Below are 19,406 nucleotides of genomic sequence, written 5' to 3' on the forward strand. Positions count from 1 at the left end.
TTTTGCTCTCTTTTGTTAACAACCTCTTGCAACACTTAAACTTCATTTGTCTACATTAATGTTTGGCATTCGCTTAAGGTTAATGGATGTCAGAAAGTTTTAGACAACATGAATGCGTGAACTTATTCGTACATATGTACATTAGAGCGCGCACCACTTTACAAGCAAACAAAAAAGTTCATCGTTCAACACTTAGGCTGCGTTCACACAGGAAGCGGGGCCGAGGTTAGCCGTGCATATGGCAAGATTTTCCAGAAGCGTTTTGAAGCTGAAGACAAAGCATTTTTTGATTTAAAATGTATTTATTTTTTTTTTTAATTTTTCAGCTGCACTTCTCCGATGCAAACAAAAAAATCAAAACAACTAAACGTAGATCTACTTTTCATTGAAGCAATTTAAACAAATTAAACAAATATCTTAGGTGCTTTTCATTGAAGGTCAGTTTTGTGATATCTCTATGACCGATGCCATGGCAAAAGCTCCGCACCGCTTCGTTCAATGGGAACACCAGCAGCCGCGCTCCGCTCTTTCTTGCTTGGCTCGGCGCCACTCGGCATTCTGTGAGAACGCACCCTTAGTCTAACGTATGTTTGTAAAGCAATTTCGAAGAAAAAAAAATTCGGCGAAAAAAAAATTTGGGGATCGTTTTTTTTACATTTTACGGGGCCAAATTTAAATTTTAATTTTAAATTAAATCATCAAAAGTTGAAAGTTTTTTGGTGAAATTTAACTTATTAAATTGGGTTAGCTTGGTGTGGCATTCAGTGCAAATAACCAACTCACCTAGACCTTGCGGGTCCATTGTGATACCACTGCCAAACACAGGAACCTGAGTCACTATTTTCGAAAGAACCATTTTGAAGCTCCTATGAAGCGTAGGATTGGCTTTAGTCCTAAATCGCAAAATTCCGTAAGAGAGTAAAGAAGTGCTTATATAGCCTGCTCTGCTCTTGGCCAAAGACGGGCAACTGCAGAAGAAGTGTTCGACTGTTTCTTCCTCATCTTCCTCATCTCAACAAATTCTGCAATATATGTAGGTGAGAAAATATTCCAAGTCTCAAAGGGTGCCTACCAAAATGGCCGCTTACACAAGCCGTTACCATCGCAATATCCTTTTTTGAGTGACTGAGCAGTTCTCCTCTCCATTCCTTATCTAATTGTGTCATATAAGCCTAGTTGGTCCACAAGAGTCCTCCTCTAGGCACCACCTGTTGGCCACTTGAATCGTGTTATTTCTAATGCCTGACTTGCAGCTTGCCATGGGTATCCCAATTTTATCTCTGTTCTTACACAGGGGAACATTGATACCTTTGCTGGCTAGCTCATCTGCCCTGCAATTTCCATCAATATCTCAATGTCCCAGGACCCATACGAGGCTGGCCTTGAATATGTATCGTAGTCTTCGTTACGACAGGAGGTCCTTTATTATAGCTAAAACTTCTGCCTGATAAATGCTGCACTGGTCAGAGATTTGGACGGATAATTCCAGTCCTAATTACTTAGAGAAAACTCCATTGCCAACCCTATTGCCTAGCCTGGGTCCATCCGTGTAAAAATGTAATACCTCTCTTCGCCAAGGTCTTGCTGTTTGCCATTTTCTTCTTGAGGATATGTTCGTCTTAGAGAACCTATTTAATGTGTGTTTAGGGGTAGAGTAGTCGATTTCTTGATTGTAACTACCCAGAGTGTGAAGTATAAACGCGTATTCGTATCACCAATCCTTCCATAGCACAATCCTTTTTTGACCCCTGTGTTTTATTTGAAATCAAAAAATATTTGGAGTTCGCTAAAAGTTCTCAAAGTTTGCCACGTATTTTATATGGGGATAAACAAGTTTTCGTAAAAATGGTATAGAACTCTTTAAAATCAATATTTTTCGATCGAAAACTTTCTCTGACAGTACCCAATAACAATACCCAAGTGTTTATTATAACTTTTTTAATACCAGCGACTTTTTTTTACAGGCCCCCATTTTTTGAGGCTTTTAAGGGTTCTAAAAAACAAAAATTGTTAAATAAACAATTAGGTACGTTTATAAGAAGTCTCCTGCAGGACAATACAGTTTTCCGATTCAAAGATATTAATCTTCTAGAATACCACACCATTTCTACGGAAACTTCTCTCTAAATATTATTTTATTTCAAAAGAAAAAAGGGTCTACTATTTTTCGGTATGGAATAATCCTAAGGGGTGGGGTGATAGCTTTAAAATTCAGACTTAAAAATTTTGTTTTTTGTTTTTACCACCCTAATGTACATACATATATATGTGTGTATGTGTATGCAAGTACCAACGTAACTTTGTATGTAACTTTGTATTTTTGTGCGTAAATCAACCGCTAACTATTTGAAAATGACAAGTGGACTGTCGGTCTCAAACTGCTTGGCTGCGTTGTTTATTTGATGTGCTGTCATTGTGTCGGCTAGCTGTCGGCTTTAATATTTTATTAACAACGTTGCCTACTGCGTTCGACATGCGACTACTTCGCGCACTTTATAGACATTTATTTAACAGAAAAGTGAGTGAGTTTGGTTAGAACGTAAGTGGCTTTAAATTTTATATGGTTAGGTAACTCTAGATGATGTAATAGGAGAGTTACGTATTTACGGAGTACTCTAATGCGATTCAAATTTTGGAAAAGAGAGACAAAAATTCAAGAAAGTCCCGAATAGGTTTGGAGAGATCATGAAGAGAAGCCTTAGCGTTCTAAAGCAATTGCTGATTCCACCTCGTCGTCTTACACACAGCTACGGTAATAAGGTTCTAAAGATTCCTTTGGCAGTTTGATAAGCCAGTGTCTCCGTTCTAATAACTATCAAATTTTTCGCCGAGCTACGTAAATTTTCGACGTTAATGGAAACATGTGAAATTTGTGAGTTCATCAAGCACTAGCTGTTGCATAATATAACTATCTCTCTCTCGCCATTGCTGGCAGTGGGCCATTTCAAATAAGTGTTAGGCGTGATTGAACCGCAATCCAAATGAGTATGGGACCACTTCGTACCCATAGATTAAACATGGATCCATCACAATACACCAGAGGCTAAGGAACAGTCAAATCAGTGGAATTCTTCCAGCGAACATTCACCAAGGGGGACAGAGGTCATGGAAACAGTTTGTGGAGATACAAAAGGTATCTTTCACATCGATTACTTTGAAAAATGTAAAACGGTCAACTGTGGCTATAACTCTGAGTTGATGGATGGACGTTAATCCAAATTTAATATTAAGACTCTCTATAAAAAGTTAAATGTCGCTAATACGCTTTTGCATACCCGAAGTAACTACTACATATTTAACTGAAAAAGTAAATTTAAATTTATTTGTATATTCCACCTATTTACCCAGAGCTCCCCCTGACACAAACAACATTGCATCACAACACGTTATAAAATAATCATTTGCATTCAAGTTTGTATTTGTACATTTATGTACATACATACATGCAACTGACAATTTGCTTGTTGACTATTATTTTGTTGCAAGTTTTTTTTTTGCATACACATTTATCTTTAAAAGCAATTTAGTTGTTTTCTTTTTCCGGGAAACCACGTTTTTTACTTCGCGTAAATGTTGTAGTTTTTTTTTGCAGCGTCAACCAACACACATTTCACATGCAAATTCACGCCACACACACACATCACTTATACAGCTCGTAAATAATGTGGCTGCGCACGGCTGGCCTTCCTTCTCTATAGGTGTGTGCACCGCAGGGAGTATTTTCATTTACATTTGCGACAATGAACGCCAGGTGACATTTGACGCTGGTGAACCGCAACGATGTCAATAGTGCATCAGCGATAATAAACAAAGAGGTACATACATATGTATTTGTTAGTCGACTTGCACGTATCGTAAATAACTCAATGAGTTTTTGGGGTGAAAAAAGGCAAAAGAGCATGCTCGAAAAAAGCCATTGCATCAATCATTAAATGCTATCGAAATTATTGATTGTTTCGGCACAATGTTGCTAACTAGCAATGGACCGCAATAAAATATAAGCTGAATGTAATTAACACACAAAAAAATGCAATGGTGTTTTTTCCTGTGCTATATCAAACAAAGAAGCTGAGTTCATCAATTGGTATGTACATATGCTTCTCTTTCATGCGTAAACTGCTAGACTCATTTTAATGAAGTTTGGCACACAGATAGGTTATGGCCCGAAATAATGTATAGAATACTTTTAAGAGAGTTGCCACTTCTTTCGAAAGTTCTAATAAATATATTTGTCAGTTAAAGAAAATATTATGAGTACAACAGCGAGGATGTTAAACGAAAGGGGTTAAAAAACAAAATTCGGAAATATTTTTAAAGATGTTGCCACTTGTTTAAAAATTGAAGATCGATTAATAAATAAGCAAAAAATAAAACCTCACGACAATGTGAGTGTCAAACAAATTTCATTAAAACTCGATTTATATCGAACAAAATTCTTTGGGAGGGTTGCCACTTGTTCAAAAAGTTAAAAGCAATTTATTAAACAAATTAAACAAAGTATTTTAATTCGGGTAGCAAACTAGAGAGATTTAAGAAAGCTGTGTGTTAAAAATATTTTTTGAAGGGAGCTGCCACATGTTTAGGAATTCAAAATGAAGTCAATTAACAAATTAATAAAGATATTTTAATGCGGGTATCAAACAAGCGATATTTTACGAAAGCTGTGTCTATTTGGACAATATATTCGAAATTTGAAAAGGGGCTTGTCAGCAGTTTAGAAATTGACAATTGACAAGTTAAATGAGATCACAATAAATAATTAATTACTACTTTAAGTAATAATAGTACAATAAAAATGCCAAAAAAAAGAAAAAAAGAAAAAACTACTAAGAGGACTGCCACCTACTTAAAAAGTCAAATACAATTTGTATAATAAGTTAAATAAATATTAAAATAAGGATGGCGAATAAATGAGTTTTGAATAGTTTTATTTTCATAATATTTTGAAGAAGGTTGCCACCTGTTAAAATGTCAAATCCCATTTTTTAATAAGTTAAAAAAACGAACTCAATATGAATGTCAATCTAAAGAGGTATAAGACAGATTAGTTTATAAAATATTTCTAAAGAGGCTTGCCACCCAATAAAGAGTCAAAATTACATTTATTTAATAACGCCGGTACACAAAAAGAAATTTCGAGTGCGAAGGTTCTCTTCCTTGTAGGGCATCGAAAGAAAGAAAGTGACTGGTTCTTTACCCCGTTTTATAGGCCTGGAGTGGGAATGTAGTTTGAGAAATGGATTTGTCAATGAATTCATGGGTTGTTTTTTACTTAAACTGAAGTTTCGCTTATCCTTACCATTGATTCAGATTGAGTGACTCTTCGTACATGAATAATGAATTTATTTTTCCCAAATTTCAATCTATATATTCTGATTAGGTTAAATAAATTATAAAGACGACTGTTGTTTTTTTGACGTAGAATACGTCTTACCTTAAGGTATGGGGGCTATGTTCAAATGTTGTAGTTGTAATTTTTAGAGCTTCACAAAAACGCTTATTGCACGAGAACTAATAAAGCGATTTCAAAGAAAAGTGTGGCGTTTCAAAGATAAAATTCCAAACCTGTCGACAGATTCATTTTTGTAAATAACCAATTCGGTTTCTGTCGTAAAAACAACGGTAAACATTGCCTTATTTTGGGGTCAATTTTGAGCCTTTATAGTGCTCTAGCAACTTATTGTTGGCATATATAACTTTCATTTTCGGGATATAGGTTCTTTGGAGCAGTAGAAATATTATCGGGTACAAATTTTATATAAATTTAACAAATATTGAGCATTTTAAGGCAAAAAATTGTTGAAAAAATTTGCAAATTTTTTTCATTACCAAAATGCTCGAAAACCGCTCGAATGATTTTGTTTTTGTTTTCTTTAATCAAAAATTCAAGAGTTTTCCTTTCGTTTGGTATATGGGAAGTATTGGTTGATATCTTCTAAGTATGTTTATTTGTTTCAAATATATGGGCATAAATGATTTCCCGTACAAAAACACTTCGTCATCGTTTTGCAAACACGTGCATGCGTTGGAAGTGAGGAAAGGAGGCAAAAAGTATGTATGTATGTGTACGTGAGTACATATTTCGGCTTTTGATAAACAGATGGAGCAATATTTACATATAACCTAATCGCGTGTGTGTACATATGTAAATACATACATACGTATATATGTTGATTGCAGTTAATGTGGATCTGTTTCTATTTTTAGTAATCTATGTATGTCTATACATACATATGTACATACATATTATATATGTACATACATATATGAACACATGTATGCATAATACGCGAAGACTTTTCGAAGTGAAACAACATTTAGAAAAAGTCCAATCCAAGAATAAAAGTAAAGGTGAGGACGTACATAGATAAAGAAAAGGATAAAGGCCAAGGTAAAAATAAACACAAAAACAAAGTTGAGTAAAGATAAAGGCAAACATGAAGACCAAGGTAAATTTAAACACTTTAATTATATGTATAAGTGCAAAGGTGAAGGGGAATATGTATATGAAGAATATGATAAACATAAAAATAAAAACAAAGATAAATATAAAGAAAAAGATGCGGATGAGGATACCGATAAAAGTATAGATGAAGATAGAGGAAGAAAGATTAAAATAAAGGTAGTTGTAGAGAAAAGGATATAGATAAAGGCACAGAGACTCAATCTCGGAACTATTTCGGGATTTTAGGGATTCTAGGGACTTATCGATATAATCGATATTTTGTTGGTTTTTTTATCGATTTTGTTATCGAAATTTTTATCGATATTGTTATTGATTTTGCTATCGATATTTTTGGAACTTATCGATATAATGATCGATATTTTTATCGATTTTGTTATCTCTTTATTATCGATTTTGTTATCGATTTTATTATCGATTTTGTTATCGATATTTTTATCGATTTTGTTATCGATATTTTTATTGGTTTTGTTATCGATATTTTTATAGATTTTGTTATCGATATTTTCAGAACTTATCGATATAATGATCGATTTTGTTATTTATTTTGCTATCGATATTTTCACTTATCGATATAATGATCGATATTTTTATCGATTTTGTTATCGACACTTTAATCGATTTTGTTATCGATTTTATTATAGATTATTTATCGATTTTGTTATCGATATTTTTATCGATTTTGATATCGATATTTTTATCGGTTTTGTTATCGATATTTTTATCGTTTTTGCTATCGATATTATAATCGACTTTGTTACCGATATTTTTATCGATTTTGTTGTCGATATTTTTATCGATATTTTTATTGGTCTTGTTACCAATATTTTTATCGATTTTTCTATTGATATTGTTATCGCTTTTGTTATCGATATTTTTATGGGTTTTGTTATCGATATTTTTATCGATATTATTATCGCTTTTGATATCGATATTTTTATCGATTTTGTTATAGGTTTTGTTATCGATTTTGTTATCGATTATTTATCGAGTTTGTAATCGATATTTTCATAGATTTTTTTATTGATATTTTTATCGATTGGTTTATCGATATTTTATGTCGATTTTGTTATCGATATTTTTTTAGGTTTAGTTGTCGATTTTTTTTATCGATTTTGTCACCGATAGTTTTATCGGTTTTGTTATCGATATTTTTATCCATTTTGTTATCGAAATTTTTATCGATATTGTTACTGATTTTGTTATCGATATTCTCGATTTTTTTATCGATTTAAAAAAAATCGATTTTAAATTTTTTTTCCGTCTGGTTATCGATTTTGCTATCAATTTTTTGATCGATTTTTTATTTATTTTGTTATCGATATTTTTATCGATTTTGCTTTCGATATTATTACCGATCTTGCTATCGATTTTGTTATCGATAATTTTATCGATTTTGTTGTCGATATTTATATCGATTTTGTCATCGATATTGTTATCGGTTTTATTATCGATATTTTTATCGATTTTGCTATCGGTATTGTTATCGCTTTTTATATTTTGCGTTTAACAGCATTCGAACCCGAGTCTTGCCGAAAGTTAACAAATAGTAACAAGTATCTCTGCGCCCTTAGCTACAACCACAACATGTAAATGTGTTTTCAAATGTTCAGTTTGAATTAAATTTCTTTCAAGCGCTCAAACAATTTTATATTAAGTTTTTTCAATAAATATCTTTTCTGTTCAAAATTTCAAATCTTTAAATCTCAGTAAGCTGTAGAAAAAAACAATGGTATAAAATAAAAATAAAAATAGGGCTTTCGCTTATATTCTCATTGAGTTCTTTTCACTTAGAAGTATGTAAATTTGTAAAATTTTGGAAAAACCCTTTTTTTCTTAGTGTGTGATTTCGTTTTTGACTTGGATATGCTCTTAACCATACCACGTATTCTACGTTTAAATATAGCGGCTGTATCTCCGATACAGCCTGCAGACCAAGACGAAGGCGCTGGACTGTTCCTTTTTTTTTAACGGGACACATGTCTTAAAATAATGGTCTCCTTTTAAAATAATTTAAGAAATGTATGTATGTACGTGTATACAACATAGACTAGCTACGAAATAATGCTAGCCAGATTAGTTGAAATTCGACTTATTGACCTGGAAGTCGGAAGTCGGAGGCAGAGCTGTAAAAATTTCAATTCCGATTAGAAATCATTAATTTTTTTGCATTTTTTAATTTTAATTTTCTTAGATAACCCAGCAATTAATAATCAATTATAATGAAAAAAATCAAAAATAACTGAAAATCAAATAATTATATTAATCATGTAATTAAAAAGTCAAAAATAATTGCAAATAATCAAAAATAACAAAATAGCCATGTAATTGAAATTAATTAATTAATATATTTTTTTAAGTGATTAATTATTAATCATTAAAAAGTGCAAATTATGGTATTTAATCATTCAACGGTTATCCAAAAAGAAGATGCTTTAATTAGTAATCATTACGATTATTAATCATTATTTAACAGGTCTGATGGGAAGCATTAAGCGCCAGTTTTTAAATCAAATGTATTATTTTCGGTGATATAATTTATTTTCTTTCTCATTACATTTAAAATCATAACGTTAAACCGAACTTAATTCAGAGCAGAGCTGCGGGTAAAAGCTAATCATTTATAGATAAAACAAAAGCCATTTTTTACGTTCCTTCGACTCTTGTTGCTCAGAAAGGACAACAGAGTATTCCGATATCATCGGGAAAGCAAATGCCATTTGCTGTGCATCGTATTGGGCGACGTGGATCGATCAGTCCGAATATATCTTCTTCAGTCACTTGAAAACTGTCCTGCACCCATAAGAATAAATCATCAGCAAATCCAGAATAAGTGGGAATATTCTGTCAAAAAGAGAAAGAGTGAAAATTGAGATAGATAGATCTCTTTTCATAGTTATGTAATAATGAAAGAACCTTTTTATTTTTATAAGTGAATTCTTTCAATGGGCATTAAAAATACAAAAGAGGCATTTCCAGATAAAAAAGGTAAATTTGTAAAAAAAATAAGTAAAGAGGCTATGAATTGAATGTTTACAAAAAAGAACTTTTGTATAATTACAAAACGGTTCCCTTTTTCGACAACTTATCGAATTCTCAAAACTTGTAGCAATCAGAGAATTTGTGGTTCAGGGAGAAAACCAATCATCATGACTGGCAGAACAACTGCAAAACTCACATCTAGAAAGTTTACGTTTTAGAGGATGAAAGTTTTTTCTCTTAAATAAACGACGGGCGCCTGGAAATTACCAATTCTAGCCTGACAATGGCACAGCAGGCAAAAATAATTAAATATATGCTTAAGCCTAAATTGGCAACAAAAGTCATGGTACTTATCGCGATTTCTATAAACGGAATTACAACAAAAATCAAGGAATCAGGATTGTCAGTCGACCAAGAAGAGTATTTGGGAAATTAAATTCTCTAAAAATTTGTTTTAAACTTTTTTTTTACGAAAAATGTAAAATAAGCTTGCAAATCACAAAAAAACCCAAAAACACCTAAAATCCAAGATGGAGGAATGTTCCCATATGAAATTTAGGGGCAAGTCGGTGGATCAATAATCTACGTGTCAAATAGAAGTAAACTCCATAAAAAGTTCCCTACTACAAATTTTATATATATATATTTTTTTGAAGAAGTCTAAATTTACTGGGCTATGAATAGCTAGTGAAACCGGCAGTTAGTATTTATTTCTTAACAGTTCCTCTATCAGAACACTGTTAGCATTTATTAGACAAACTGATAGTGTATTTCATAGTTAGGGTTAGGGGCTATTTATTATAGCTTTTTATACAAAATTTCTTCTTTGTTACAGTGTTCCTTGGTATATACCATAGTGAATTTATTTACTACGCTAATTGTTCTGGCACCGTAAATAAACGTTTAACACGTTTTTATTTACTATTACTTATTTTTTTTTTGTAACGAAATGCTGACAAACTCAAAATCGCTCTGCGAAGATATCAACGAATAAAATTTTACGATGATAAGAACATTTAGCAGCGTATAATAAAAAAGAGTATAAAGATAGGTAGTATTACATTTATAAATAATTATTTACATATCTATAAAAACTTGTAATCGCTAATGAGTAGGTTTATGTAGGTACATATGTACATATGTATATGTAAGTACAATCTATGTATGTACATATGTACGTCTTGCCAAGAGAGTTAAAAGTAGCTACCCTGCAAGGAAATCCACTAGTGCCGAACTCGAGCTCCCAAAATGAATTTAGATCTCTGATGGGTACTGTCTTACCCGCGGGCAAAGCTCTTTTAAGCTTCCTTTATATTTTGTATAGGCCCGTGCAGAGTAAAAGCTCTCTCGGCGCATCGCTAATTTAGATCCACGACTAGTCTACTTTGCAAACGAACCTTTGCGGATATCATCGTGTAAAATTTTTGTTTAGAAGTAAAAAAATGTATTTATTTTGCTTAACTTTCTTTGACTAATCAGTTATTTAACTTTTTAAATTTAATAATTCACTGCCTTTTACTCTGCGTGCGTCTATACAAAATGTATAGAAAGCTTAAAAGAACTTTGCCCACGGGCAAGCCGAAGCCCACCAAGAACGGATAACGAAATAAATTTAACGATATTTTGTAAGTTTTCTGATAGAGAATTAAGGGAAAGTAAACTCGTTTTATATACATAGCCCTCAAAATGATTTTCAAAAACTAGAGGTTTTCAATTTTTTTCCTTTTTGATGTGTAAAAATATTTGCTCTCTGTTTGGGTAAAATTTGCGTTAACCCAGCAGAAAATCTGTAAGTGCTTCTTGAGAAATGCAGAATAAAATCTGTAATTTTTCATAAGAAACTACTGGTGTTTTTCAAGGGTAGTTCCAGAATTTTTCGGCACCAGTTTGGGACATTTTCGAGACCAGTTCAGGATGTTTTTGACACCATTTCGGGCCTTTTTTAAACTTTTTTGGTAACAAAATCAAATATCTCGAGAACTAGAACCATAACGAAATAAATGTTCCAGTATTTTGAAGCTTTTCAGACCGAGAAATCAGGAAAAATAGTCTCGTTTGATAAAAGGAAATACTTATAGCCTTAAAATGGCCTTCAAACTATTTACTTTTTGATACTTAAACATCCTTGCTCTCGGTACGGGTAAAATTTGGGTTAACTCAGCAGAAAATTTGTAACTACTTCTTATGTAACCTAGCAAAAAATCTATAACTTTCATTAGAAACCGTCTGCGTTTTTCGGTGCTAGATTGGGACTAGTGCGTCAACAGGTCAGGGATTTTACGGAACTAGTTCGGGACATAGATATTTCTTGACCTGAACACAGTATGCACTGACAGTTTGCAAAAGTTTTAATCTTTTTTTGTGCAAGCAATCCATGTCCAGGGGCGAAAGAACCAAAAAAAAATAAACAATTTTCTGAAAGTCATTACCTGCTGATTTTAGGTAAAAAAATTAAATGCGCCTGGGCCACACTGGAGAAGAGAAACTTACGCTACATATCTATTTTGTCTCATAACCAATATACATACATACATAGTAACATCCAATAAAATATCGATAACAAAACCGACAAAAATACCGATAACAAAATCGATGACAAATTCGATACAAATTTCTATTGCAAAATTTATAATAATATTGGTAGCAAAACCATTAGAAACACGATAAAAATATTGTTAACAAAATCGATAAATATATCCAAAAAAACGATAAATAACCGATAACAAAAATCGATTTGAAAATCGATAAAAATATCGGTAACGAAATCGATAAAAATATCGATAACGAAATCAGTAAAAATATCGATAAATAATCGATAACAAAGTCGATAACAAAATCGATAAATAATTGATATATAATCGATGTAATATCGATAACAAAATCGATGACAAGTTCGATAAAATTTTCAATAGCAAAATTGATAAAATGGTCGCAATATCTATACAAAATCGATAAATAATCAACAACAAAATCGATTAATAATCGATAACAAAATCGCTACATAATCGATAACAATATCGATGACAAACTCGATAAAAATATCGATAACAAAACCAATAACAATGTCGATAACATCGTTAAAAATATCGATTTCAAAATCGATAAAAAAATAAAAGTTAATTTTGTATTAAATGGGGCCTTCATAAGGAAATTTTTGATTTTAATTCGTCTTTTGATCTAATAACAACACGTAATGAACTTAAACAAATTAAATATTTTTTTAGTTTTATTGCATACAATTTTTAGCTAAAAAAAATAAAATTATTGAAAAGGAGACTATTTTCCTGAATTCTTCATCTCATCCTTACCTATTGTTACATTTATTAAGCTAGCTGTTCTCGTTTACGAGATATTAGATTTAATCACATAAAAGTGCATTTTCCATTCTATTTGTCGATATTCGCGAGTAATTCCGAACTAGAAATCTATTTTCCTAGCTGACGATTTTCCTGCAGGGATATACTTAGCTATCAATTCCTCATAATAACAAATCCGTCCATATGTATATACATACATATTTAATAATGTATGCAACGCAACTGATAGCTAGTGTGCATTAGCTTAAACAAATTTTCGTTAACCTACAAAGAGCATTACTAATCTTTACTATGCACGGAAATGTACACATTCATACATTGTCAAAGCAAGTACGAATTTTCATTGTCAGATAATAAAGAGAACTAGTAAATAGAAATAAACATTTTTTGTATGTTGAACCGCAAAGCAATTTAGCGAAAATGGTGTGTATGCGCTTGTGCGCTCAACAACTACGAAATGCTCATTGCAAGCGTCTCCGATTCGTCTTTTCAAAGCTCACCCAACCGCTCTCTACAAAGAGTCGCGTGAGCACAACAATTGCCGGTGGCTACTTCAATGGACAAACGGAGCCACCAAAACTCAGTTGCCTAGCAAGTGCTGAAATAGTAAAACGTGCAAAGAAGGTGCCCGGCTACGACACGCTGCCACAACGAATGGTGAGAGGAGGCAAAACCGCGGAAAGCGAGGAGGCAAAACGTGAAAAGTGCAATTCTCGCAGTTGTGGCGAGGAAATTGGAGACCAAAATAGCAAATCCAACGACAAGCGCTTTTGTGAACGGTCAGCAGCGTCAACAAGGGGCGAAACGACCAAGCTGATGGGCATGGAATCGGCGCGTATTGTGATAATCGGTGCCGGCGCGGCTGGCGTAGCGGCAGCGACACGCCTCCTGCAGGCTGGCTTTGAGAATGTATTGCTGCTTGAAGCTGAAAATCGCTTCGGTGGACGCGTACACACCATACCATTTGCGGATAATGTCGTCGATTTGGGTGCGCAGTGGTGTCATGGAGAGAAGGGCAATGTGATCTATGAGTTGGTCAAAGACTGCGATATGCTGCAGCCGTCTGGCACAATCTACGATGACTACAAATGCGTGCGTTCCAACAAAGAAGTGTTGTCCGAGGCAGTCGCCGATGCGCTCAAGTCGGTGGCTTTTAATTTAATACCAGCACACCAGGATGGCTTGCAAGGCTTCGAAGGTTCGCTGGGAACATATCTCACGGAGGCGTTTTGGCGCGATCTAGAGCAGTCGCCCGAGATCGATAAGACTGTGGCGCGTGAATTTTTCGAGAACTACAAAAAGTTCGAAAGTTCGATAGAGGCATCAGATCATCTATTCGAAGTTTCAGGGCAAGGTCTTTTGGAGTATTGGAAATGCGAAGGAGATATGCTGCTTAATTGGAAAACAAAAGGCTTCCGCAGCTTTCTGCAGTTCTTGATGAAAGCGAAGAAAGACTCCACCGACGATTTGGGACTGCTGAACAAGCGCATACAGTATAATGCACGCGTGCAAAGCATCGAGTGGCAAAAGTCGAGTGGCGAGGTGCATATACGTCTTTGGAATGGTGAACTGATCGAAGCCGATCATGTCATCTGCACTGTATCGTTGGGCGTGCTGAAGGAATGCCACAAGCAAATGTTCACACCCGCGCTGCCGCCTGCCAAATGTCGCGCTATTGACGGCCTCAAGTTGGGCACAGTCGACAAGTTTTTCATAGAATTCGAAACGCCCTTCGAGCCGCATGACTGGTCGAGCTTTTGTTTCCTTTGGTGCGACGAGGATTTGTTAGAGCTACGCAACTCTGACAACTTTTGGTTGGAAAGCGTTTTCGGCTTTTATCGCGTTACTTGTCAGCCACGTTTGCTTCAAGGCTGGATAATTGGACCACACGCACGTCACATGGAAACGCTACCAGAAGCGGAAGTGCTCAAGGCTTTGCTTTGGCTTTTCGAGAAGTTCTTCACTTTCGCAGTACCAAAGCCATTGAAATTTCTGCGCACACGTTGGTACACTAATCCCAATTTTCGTGGCAGTTATTCATTTCGCTCCATGTATGCAGCGGAGCTACGCGCCAACAACTGCGATTTGGCAGCGCCGCTGATGGATGAAAAAAGTGGTCGACCACTGCTACAATTTGCCGGCGAAGCAACGCATTCGCACTACTATTCGACGGTGCATGGTGCGGTGGAGACTGGTTGGCGTGAGGCACAACGCCTAACTGCCTACTACTTGGGTCATAATTCTCAACTGTAAAATCATAGCAAAGCAATAAATTGGATTGGAGTGAGGACGGATGTGACAGTAATAATTTTGACCTTTACAGCTTTAAAAGACCTTGTGTATGTTTTAGCTAAAACGAGAGTTTTTCTTGTGAAAATTTGGCCATGATTTTGTATTTTCTTTAAGTCAGAGAAGCTGTTTAATGCCACACTTGATTAACTATTTTAAATTACAAACCTTAACAATATTAGTCCTACTAGAGTATATTTGAGATGAATAAATATTTTTGTAGGTAAAATTAGTGTTTAGTTTTAATTACAAGGTTATCTCGACCCTGCTCTGGATTGCGTGTGTAAATGACTTTCTAGAGAAACTGGAGAAATTGGGCTGTAAATACTGCTTGCCTGTAGATATTGCATGCCGACTTATCGCTCAGGTAAATCGGGTGGTTAACTGGCTCAAAAATTTAACACTCTAAAGTTCTGAAGGGCTTTGACATCGTCCCTGAACGGTCAGATTACTGCGCTTTCGAAATGGCTCTCGGTAGCTCCTCCTCTACTTACATTCCCTTAAGAGAGTACTGGGTGGGACGGTGCCAATGCAAGAAGGGAACAGTGCATCAAAACTTGGAGGCAGGCTTGGTGGAGGTGTCTTTTGCGGGAGGCGCTCCATCGAAACTTTGTTCAGGCTCCTACAGTGTTTTTCAAGCGGAAATAACTTGCATCAAGGAAGCGGTAGACTCACTGCTAAAGAGTGTGGCGTCAATTAGGGTGGTTAGTATCTACTTTCTTAGCGGCTTTCAGGGCCCTCAATGATATGATGATGCGCCCGAGATCGGTAAGGGAATGGCTGTCCTCTCTATCAACCGCGTCGCAGTACTTCTTAATCAGATTCAGTTGGGTGCCGGGCTACAGTGACATTGAGGGAAACTGTATGGCTGACGACCTGCCAAGTAAAAGCGCAATTGATACATTGTCACCAGCTGGGACCGCCTCCGTCAACCTCTGGCTATCATGTAAGCTCAACGATCGTTGGGGTAAAACTAGGACATGCGAAATCGCCAGATCCTTCTCTCCTGGGGTGGAACGAGGCGGTGAAAGGAGCTCCTTATGCTTGCAAAACCTCAACTCTCGCTATTTATGGAGGTTTTGATAGGCCATTGTGCAACTAGTATTCACGCGGTAAGATTGGGAATCTCAACTGATCCCTTTTGCGGCAGCTGAAAATCAACACCGCTAACCACAACTGAATTTTTGTAGAAAGTATACCGTGGAAGTTTTCGACAGCTTAAGTTGCCAAAATCGGCATAGTTCTTGTGGGTTATTGCCGACTTTCAGCCCTCCTGGAAAAGAAACTTCGATGTTCGGAGAAAAAAAGCGCTTGATGCGCCGTACTCCTGTAAAACTTCGATGGGGAAATACTGGGGGCTACGATCGAAGATGATACCCTTGGTTTAATTGGCAGTAGTTAGGCCTATTTGGACCTATGGCGCGATAGTATGGTGGGAGATGGTTGAAACCAAATCCTGTTACTCAATTTGTAAAATGTGCAACGACAAGCGTGCCCATATACAACAGGAATAATTACTGAATGACCCGGGTGGCGCTAGAGACACTCCTAGACCTTTCCGAGATGGGATCTGGGGCACCTTCCAAAATTTTTCCTTTTGCCGAAAGATACAGGTTTGGAGCGCCATATAATGATTTCGATAGGAGCTGCAAAGAGATAGAATCTGTCCAACACTTCCTTTGCGAGTGTCATGCACTCCGTGTAAAATACATTAAATTTCTGGGGAATCACTTCTTCGAGTACCTAGACAGCTTAGGGAAAACACCATTAGAGGGTCTGCTAGGATTGGCTAGAGAATACGCTTTTGTGTCTTCCGAGTGAACCGAAGTAGTTCGGCTCGTGCGGTAGTCCACTGGTCCATCGGATCCCTGATGTTTTGGGCAATGCCTACCTCCTGATGGCGTTGCTCAGAACATACGATAAAAGTTAAGGTGGTTGGTTCTGTATCAACCCAACAAGTACGATATGACCAGTAGCAATTTTTGTGTTTCTTCACCGCAAGCACTTCGGCTTCGATCTCTTCCTTGCCCGCCCTTTTATTGAAATCGCCAAGCACGATTTTGATATCGTGTTGGGGGCAGCGCTCGTATGTGTGCTCTAAGCGCTAACATAGGAGATCCATGGACTCATCGTCCTTCTCTTCCTGCCGGCGTGAGCGCAAATGAGCGATATGTTGAAAAACCTCGCTCAGATGCGGATTGTGGATAGAAATTCAACCGCCATGGTGAACGCTCCATCACCGACAACGGTAGTACACGTTTCACGCGTTTTTCGCCTTACTGCGTGCTTTACACTTGATTACCGTGATTTCCGCCTTTGTCTTCTCGGGGACATCAACCAGCCGGACAAAGTTACGTTCCTCATTAAGGATTCCAATATTCCAAGTGAATTTCACTCACATCATAGTCAATTATATGTGTTCGGTTACAGCGCTAATTAAGCAGGATAATAAGATATATAAAATTTGATACGGCAAAAATCTTTGACCTGAATTAGGTATCACTTATTATAACCTCCTTCTTCTTATTCTCATTGCGGGGTGCTGTAACCGCCTTTGGCCGAGTTCAGTAACGCAGTAACGCTTTTGACCAAGTTCAGTAACGCAGCAGCATGCAAGTCGTTTATCTTCTGTGTCAACTGTGCCAATTGAAAAATTCAAGTGGTAGCAGAAGACACCTCCGAGTTGAGTAATTTCAATACTGGAGCGTCTGCGTCCATAGGAAGCACATGCGATCAGTCTAACATTTATTTTAAGGATAACATCCTTCTTCAAGAAAAAGGCTTGAATTAATCAAGTACCTACTCCAGATTTCTCCATAACTTATTATTTCCCTCAAAATCCAATCAATGTCAATTAAAGAGACCTATTCCGAGAAAATCCGTTTATTTGCATCAGACACGTAAATAAATACACTTTTTCGAGAGGCTTAAGAAAATAATGTTCTCAACCAAAAATTAATTGAATTTAATTAAATAACGTGATAAATCGCAAACACAAGCTGCTCTATGAAATTTGCCAACTCGATGAAATTGAGGAATGAACAAGCGATTAATTTAAGCCTGCAATATCATAGTCATTCTGGAATCCTCGTAAGAATTAATATGACAAGCCCTTCAAGTACACACCTATACACACTTAATGGCTCTTACTAGGAATGTTAATTCCGGAATACCGGGATCCCGGCCTTTTTAAGGTACCAAAAATATCGGGATTCTTGGCAAGTAATCCTGCGATTTTCGGGATTTGTAATTTGCACTGATGGCAATAATGGATACTCATTTTGTTGACCAGTATTGGCTATATTTCTTCTTTTAATTAAAAATTAATATTTTTTATAAATGTTTAGCTCATTATACATATAATACCGCACGATAGTAACTTCTAAACACAAATATCAATATATTCGCGAAAGCATGGGCCAAATATTGTAAAATTGAGTTTTTAGTTTTTCACTCTGACGTCAGTAGTTTAAAAATGATTTAAAAAATTCGTGCTTAGAGAAGTAATATGGGTATAAAATTTATGAGTAAATCCTGTAGAATTTAAGCAGATTCAAGTTTCTGGTGCAGAATGTCCTTATAATATTTCATAATTGAAATTTCGCAATATTTGTTTTTGAAAAAAAATATAAGTTAGGGACTTATATAAACTCGATAACATCCTTGAATTACGTCCTGCTAGCTTCATCAGCTTAAAAAAATTACCTATTCGTCCTTGTGAATCCAAAAAATTTTATTTTTTTTTTAATTCTAAAAAGCTTTCCTCTTACATTAGGTACCCATATTTTTATTCTACATTGCATTGAATTTGGTAAATAATTTTTGGAATTAATCGTTGCTTTGAAATTACAAAGTCCTTTAAAATAAATCCTAAGAAGAGCTTTTCAAACAATATAGAAGCAATTTTTTCGATTTAAGTTGTTGAAAAGTAATGAATATCTAAATCCTGGGACTCTTCCCGAGATCCTGGGATTGTGATAACGACCTCCCAAAAATCCCGGTATCATACATATATGTATGTATGTATGTATGTAAGTATAAATTATGAAATCCATTTTGCTGAAATGCGCAACCATGCCATGCTTTACTCCTGCGTATGCATCGCATATTTAGCACACCTGTTTGTAAGAAATTAGCTAAACGCATGGTTATGAATATTTATGAGGTCATAGAGTATTGTTGATGCCGACAAGTACAACAAATCAACTATGAGAGACAGCGTATATATATATATATATATATATATACGTATGTATGTATGTACTTAATAGCTGCGGAAATAGCGTAAATTGCGCAAATCACGTTAGTTAAAAGCAATAAATCCCTTACGCATAATCTACTCAAGTGCAATGTAC

The 19,406-nt window shown here is 35.5% G+C and overlaps 2 protein-coding genes across 3 annotated transcripts in view; both read left to right on the forward strand.

Annotated features, from left to right (window-relative positions):
* Positions 1–19,406, forward strand: part of LOC118746785 — a 253,271-nt gene that overhangs the window by 173,581 nt on the left and 60,284 nt on the right. The gene's annotated exons all lie outside the window — the stretch shown is intronic.
* On the forward strand, positions 13,373–15,253 carry LOC118746780 (spermine oxidase-like). The gene has a single exon (XM_036480691.1). The coding sequence runs from the start codon at positions 13,417–13,419 to the stop codon at positions 15,013–15,015; it is 1,599 nt and encodes a 532-aa protein (XP_036336584.1). The 5' UTR covers positions 13,373–13,416; the 3' UTR covers positions 15,016–15,253.

The sequence above is a fragment of the Rhagoletis pomonella genome, unplaced genomic scaffold, assembly GCF_013731165.1.
Source record: "Rhagoletis pomonella isolate Grant_MI unplaced genomic scaffold, Rhpom_1.0 Rhpom_scaffold_00011, whole genome shotgun sequence".
Lineage (NCBI taxonomy): Eukaryota > Metazoa > Arthropoda > Insecta > Diptera > Tephritidae > Rhagoletis > Rhagoletis pomonella.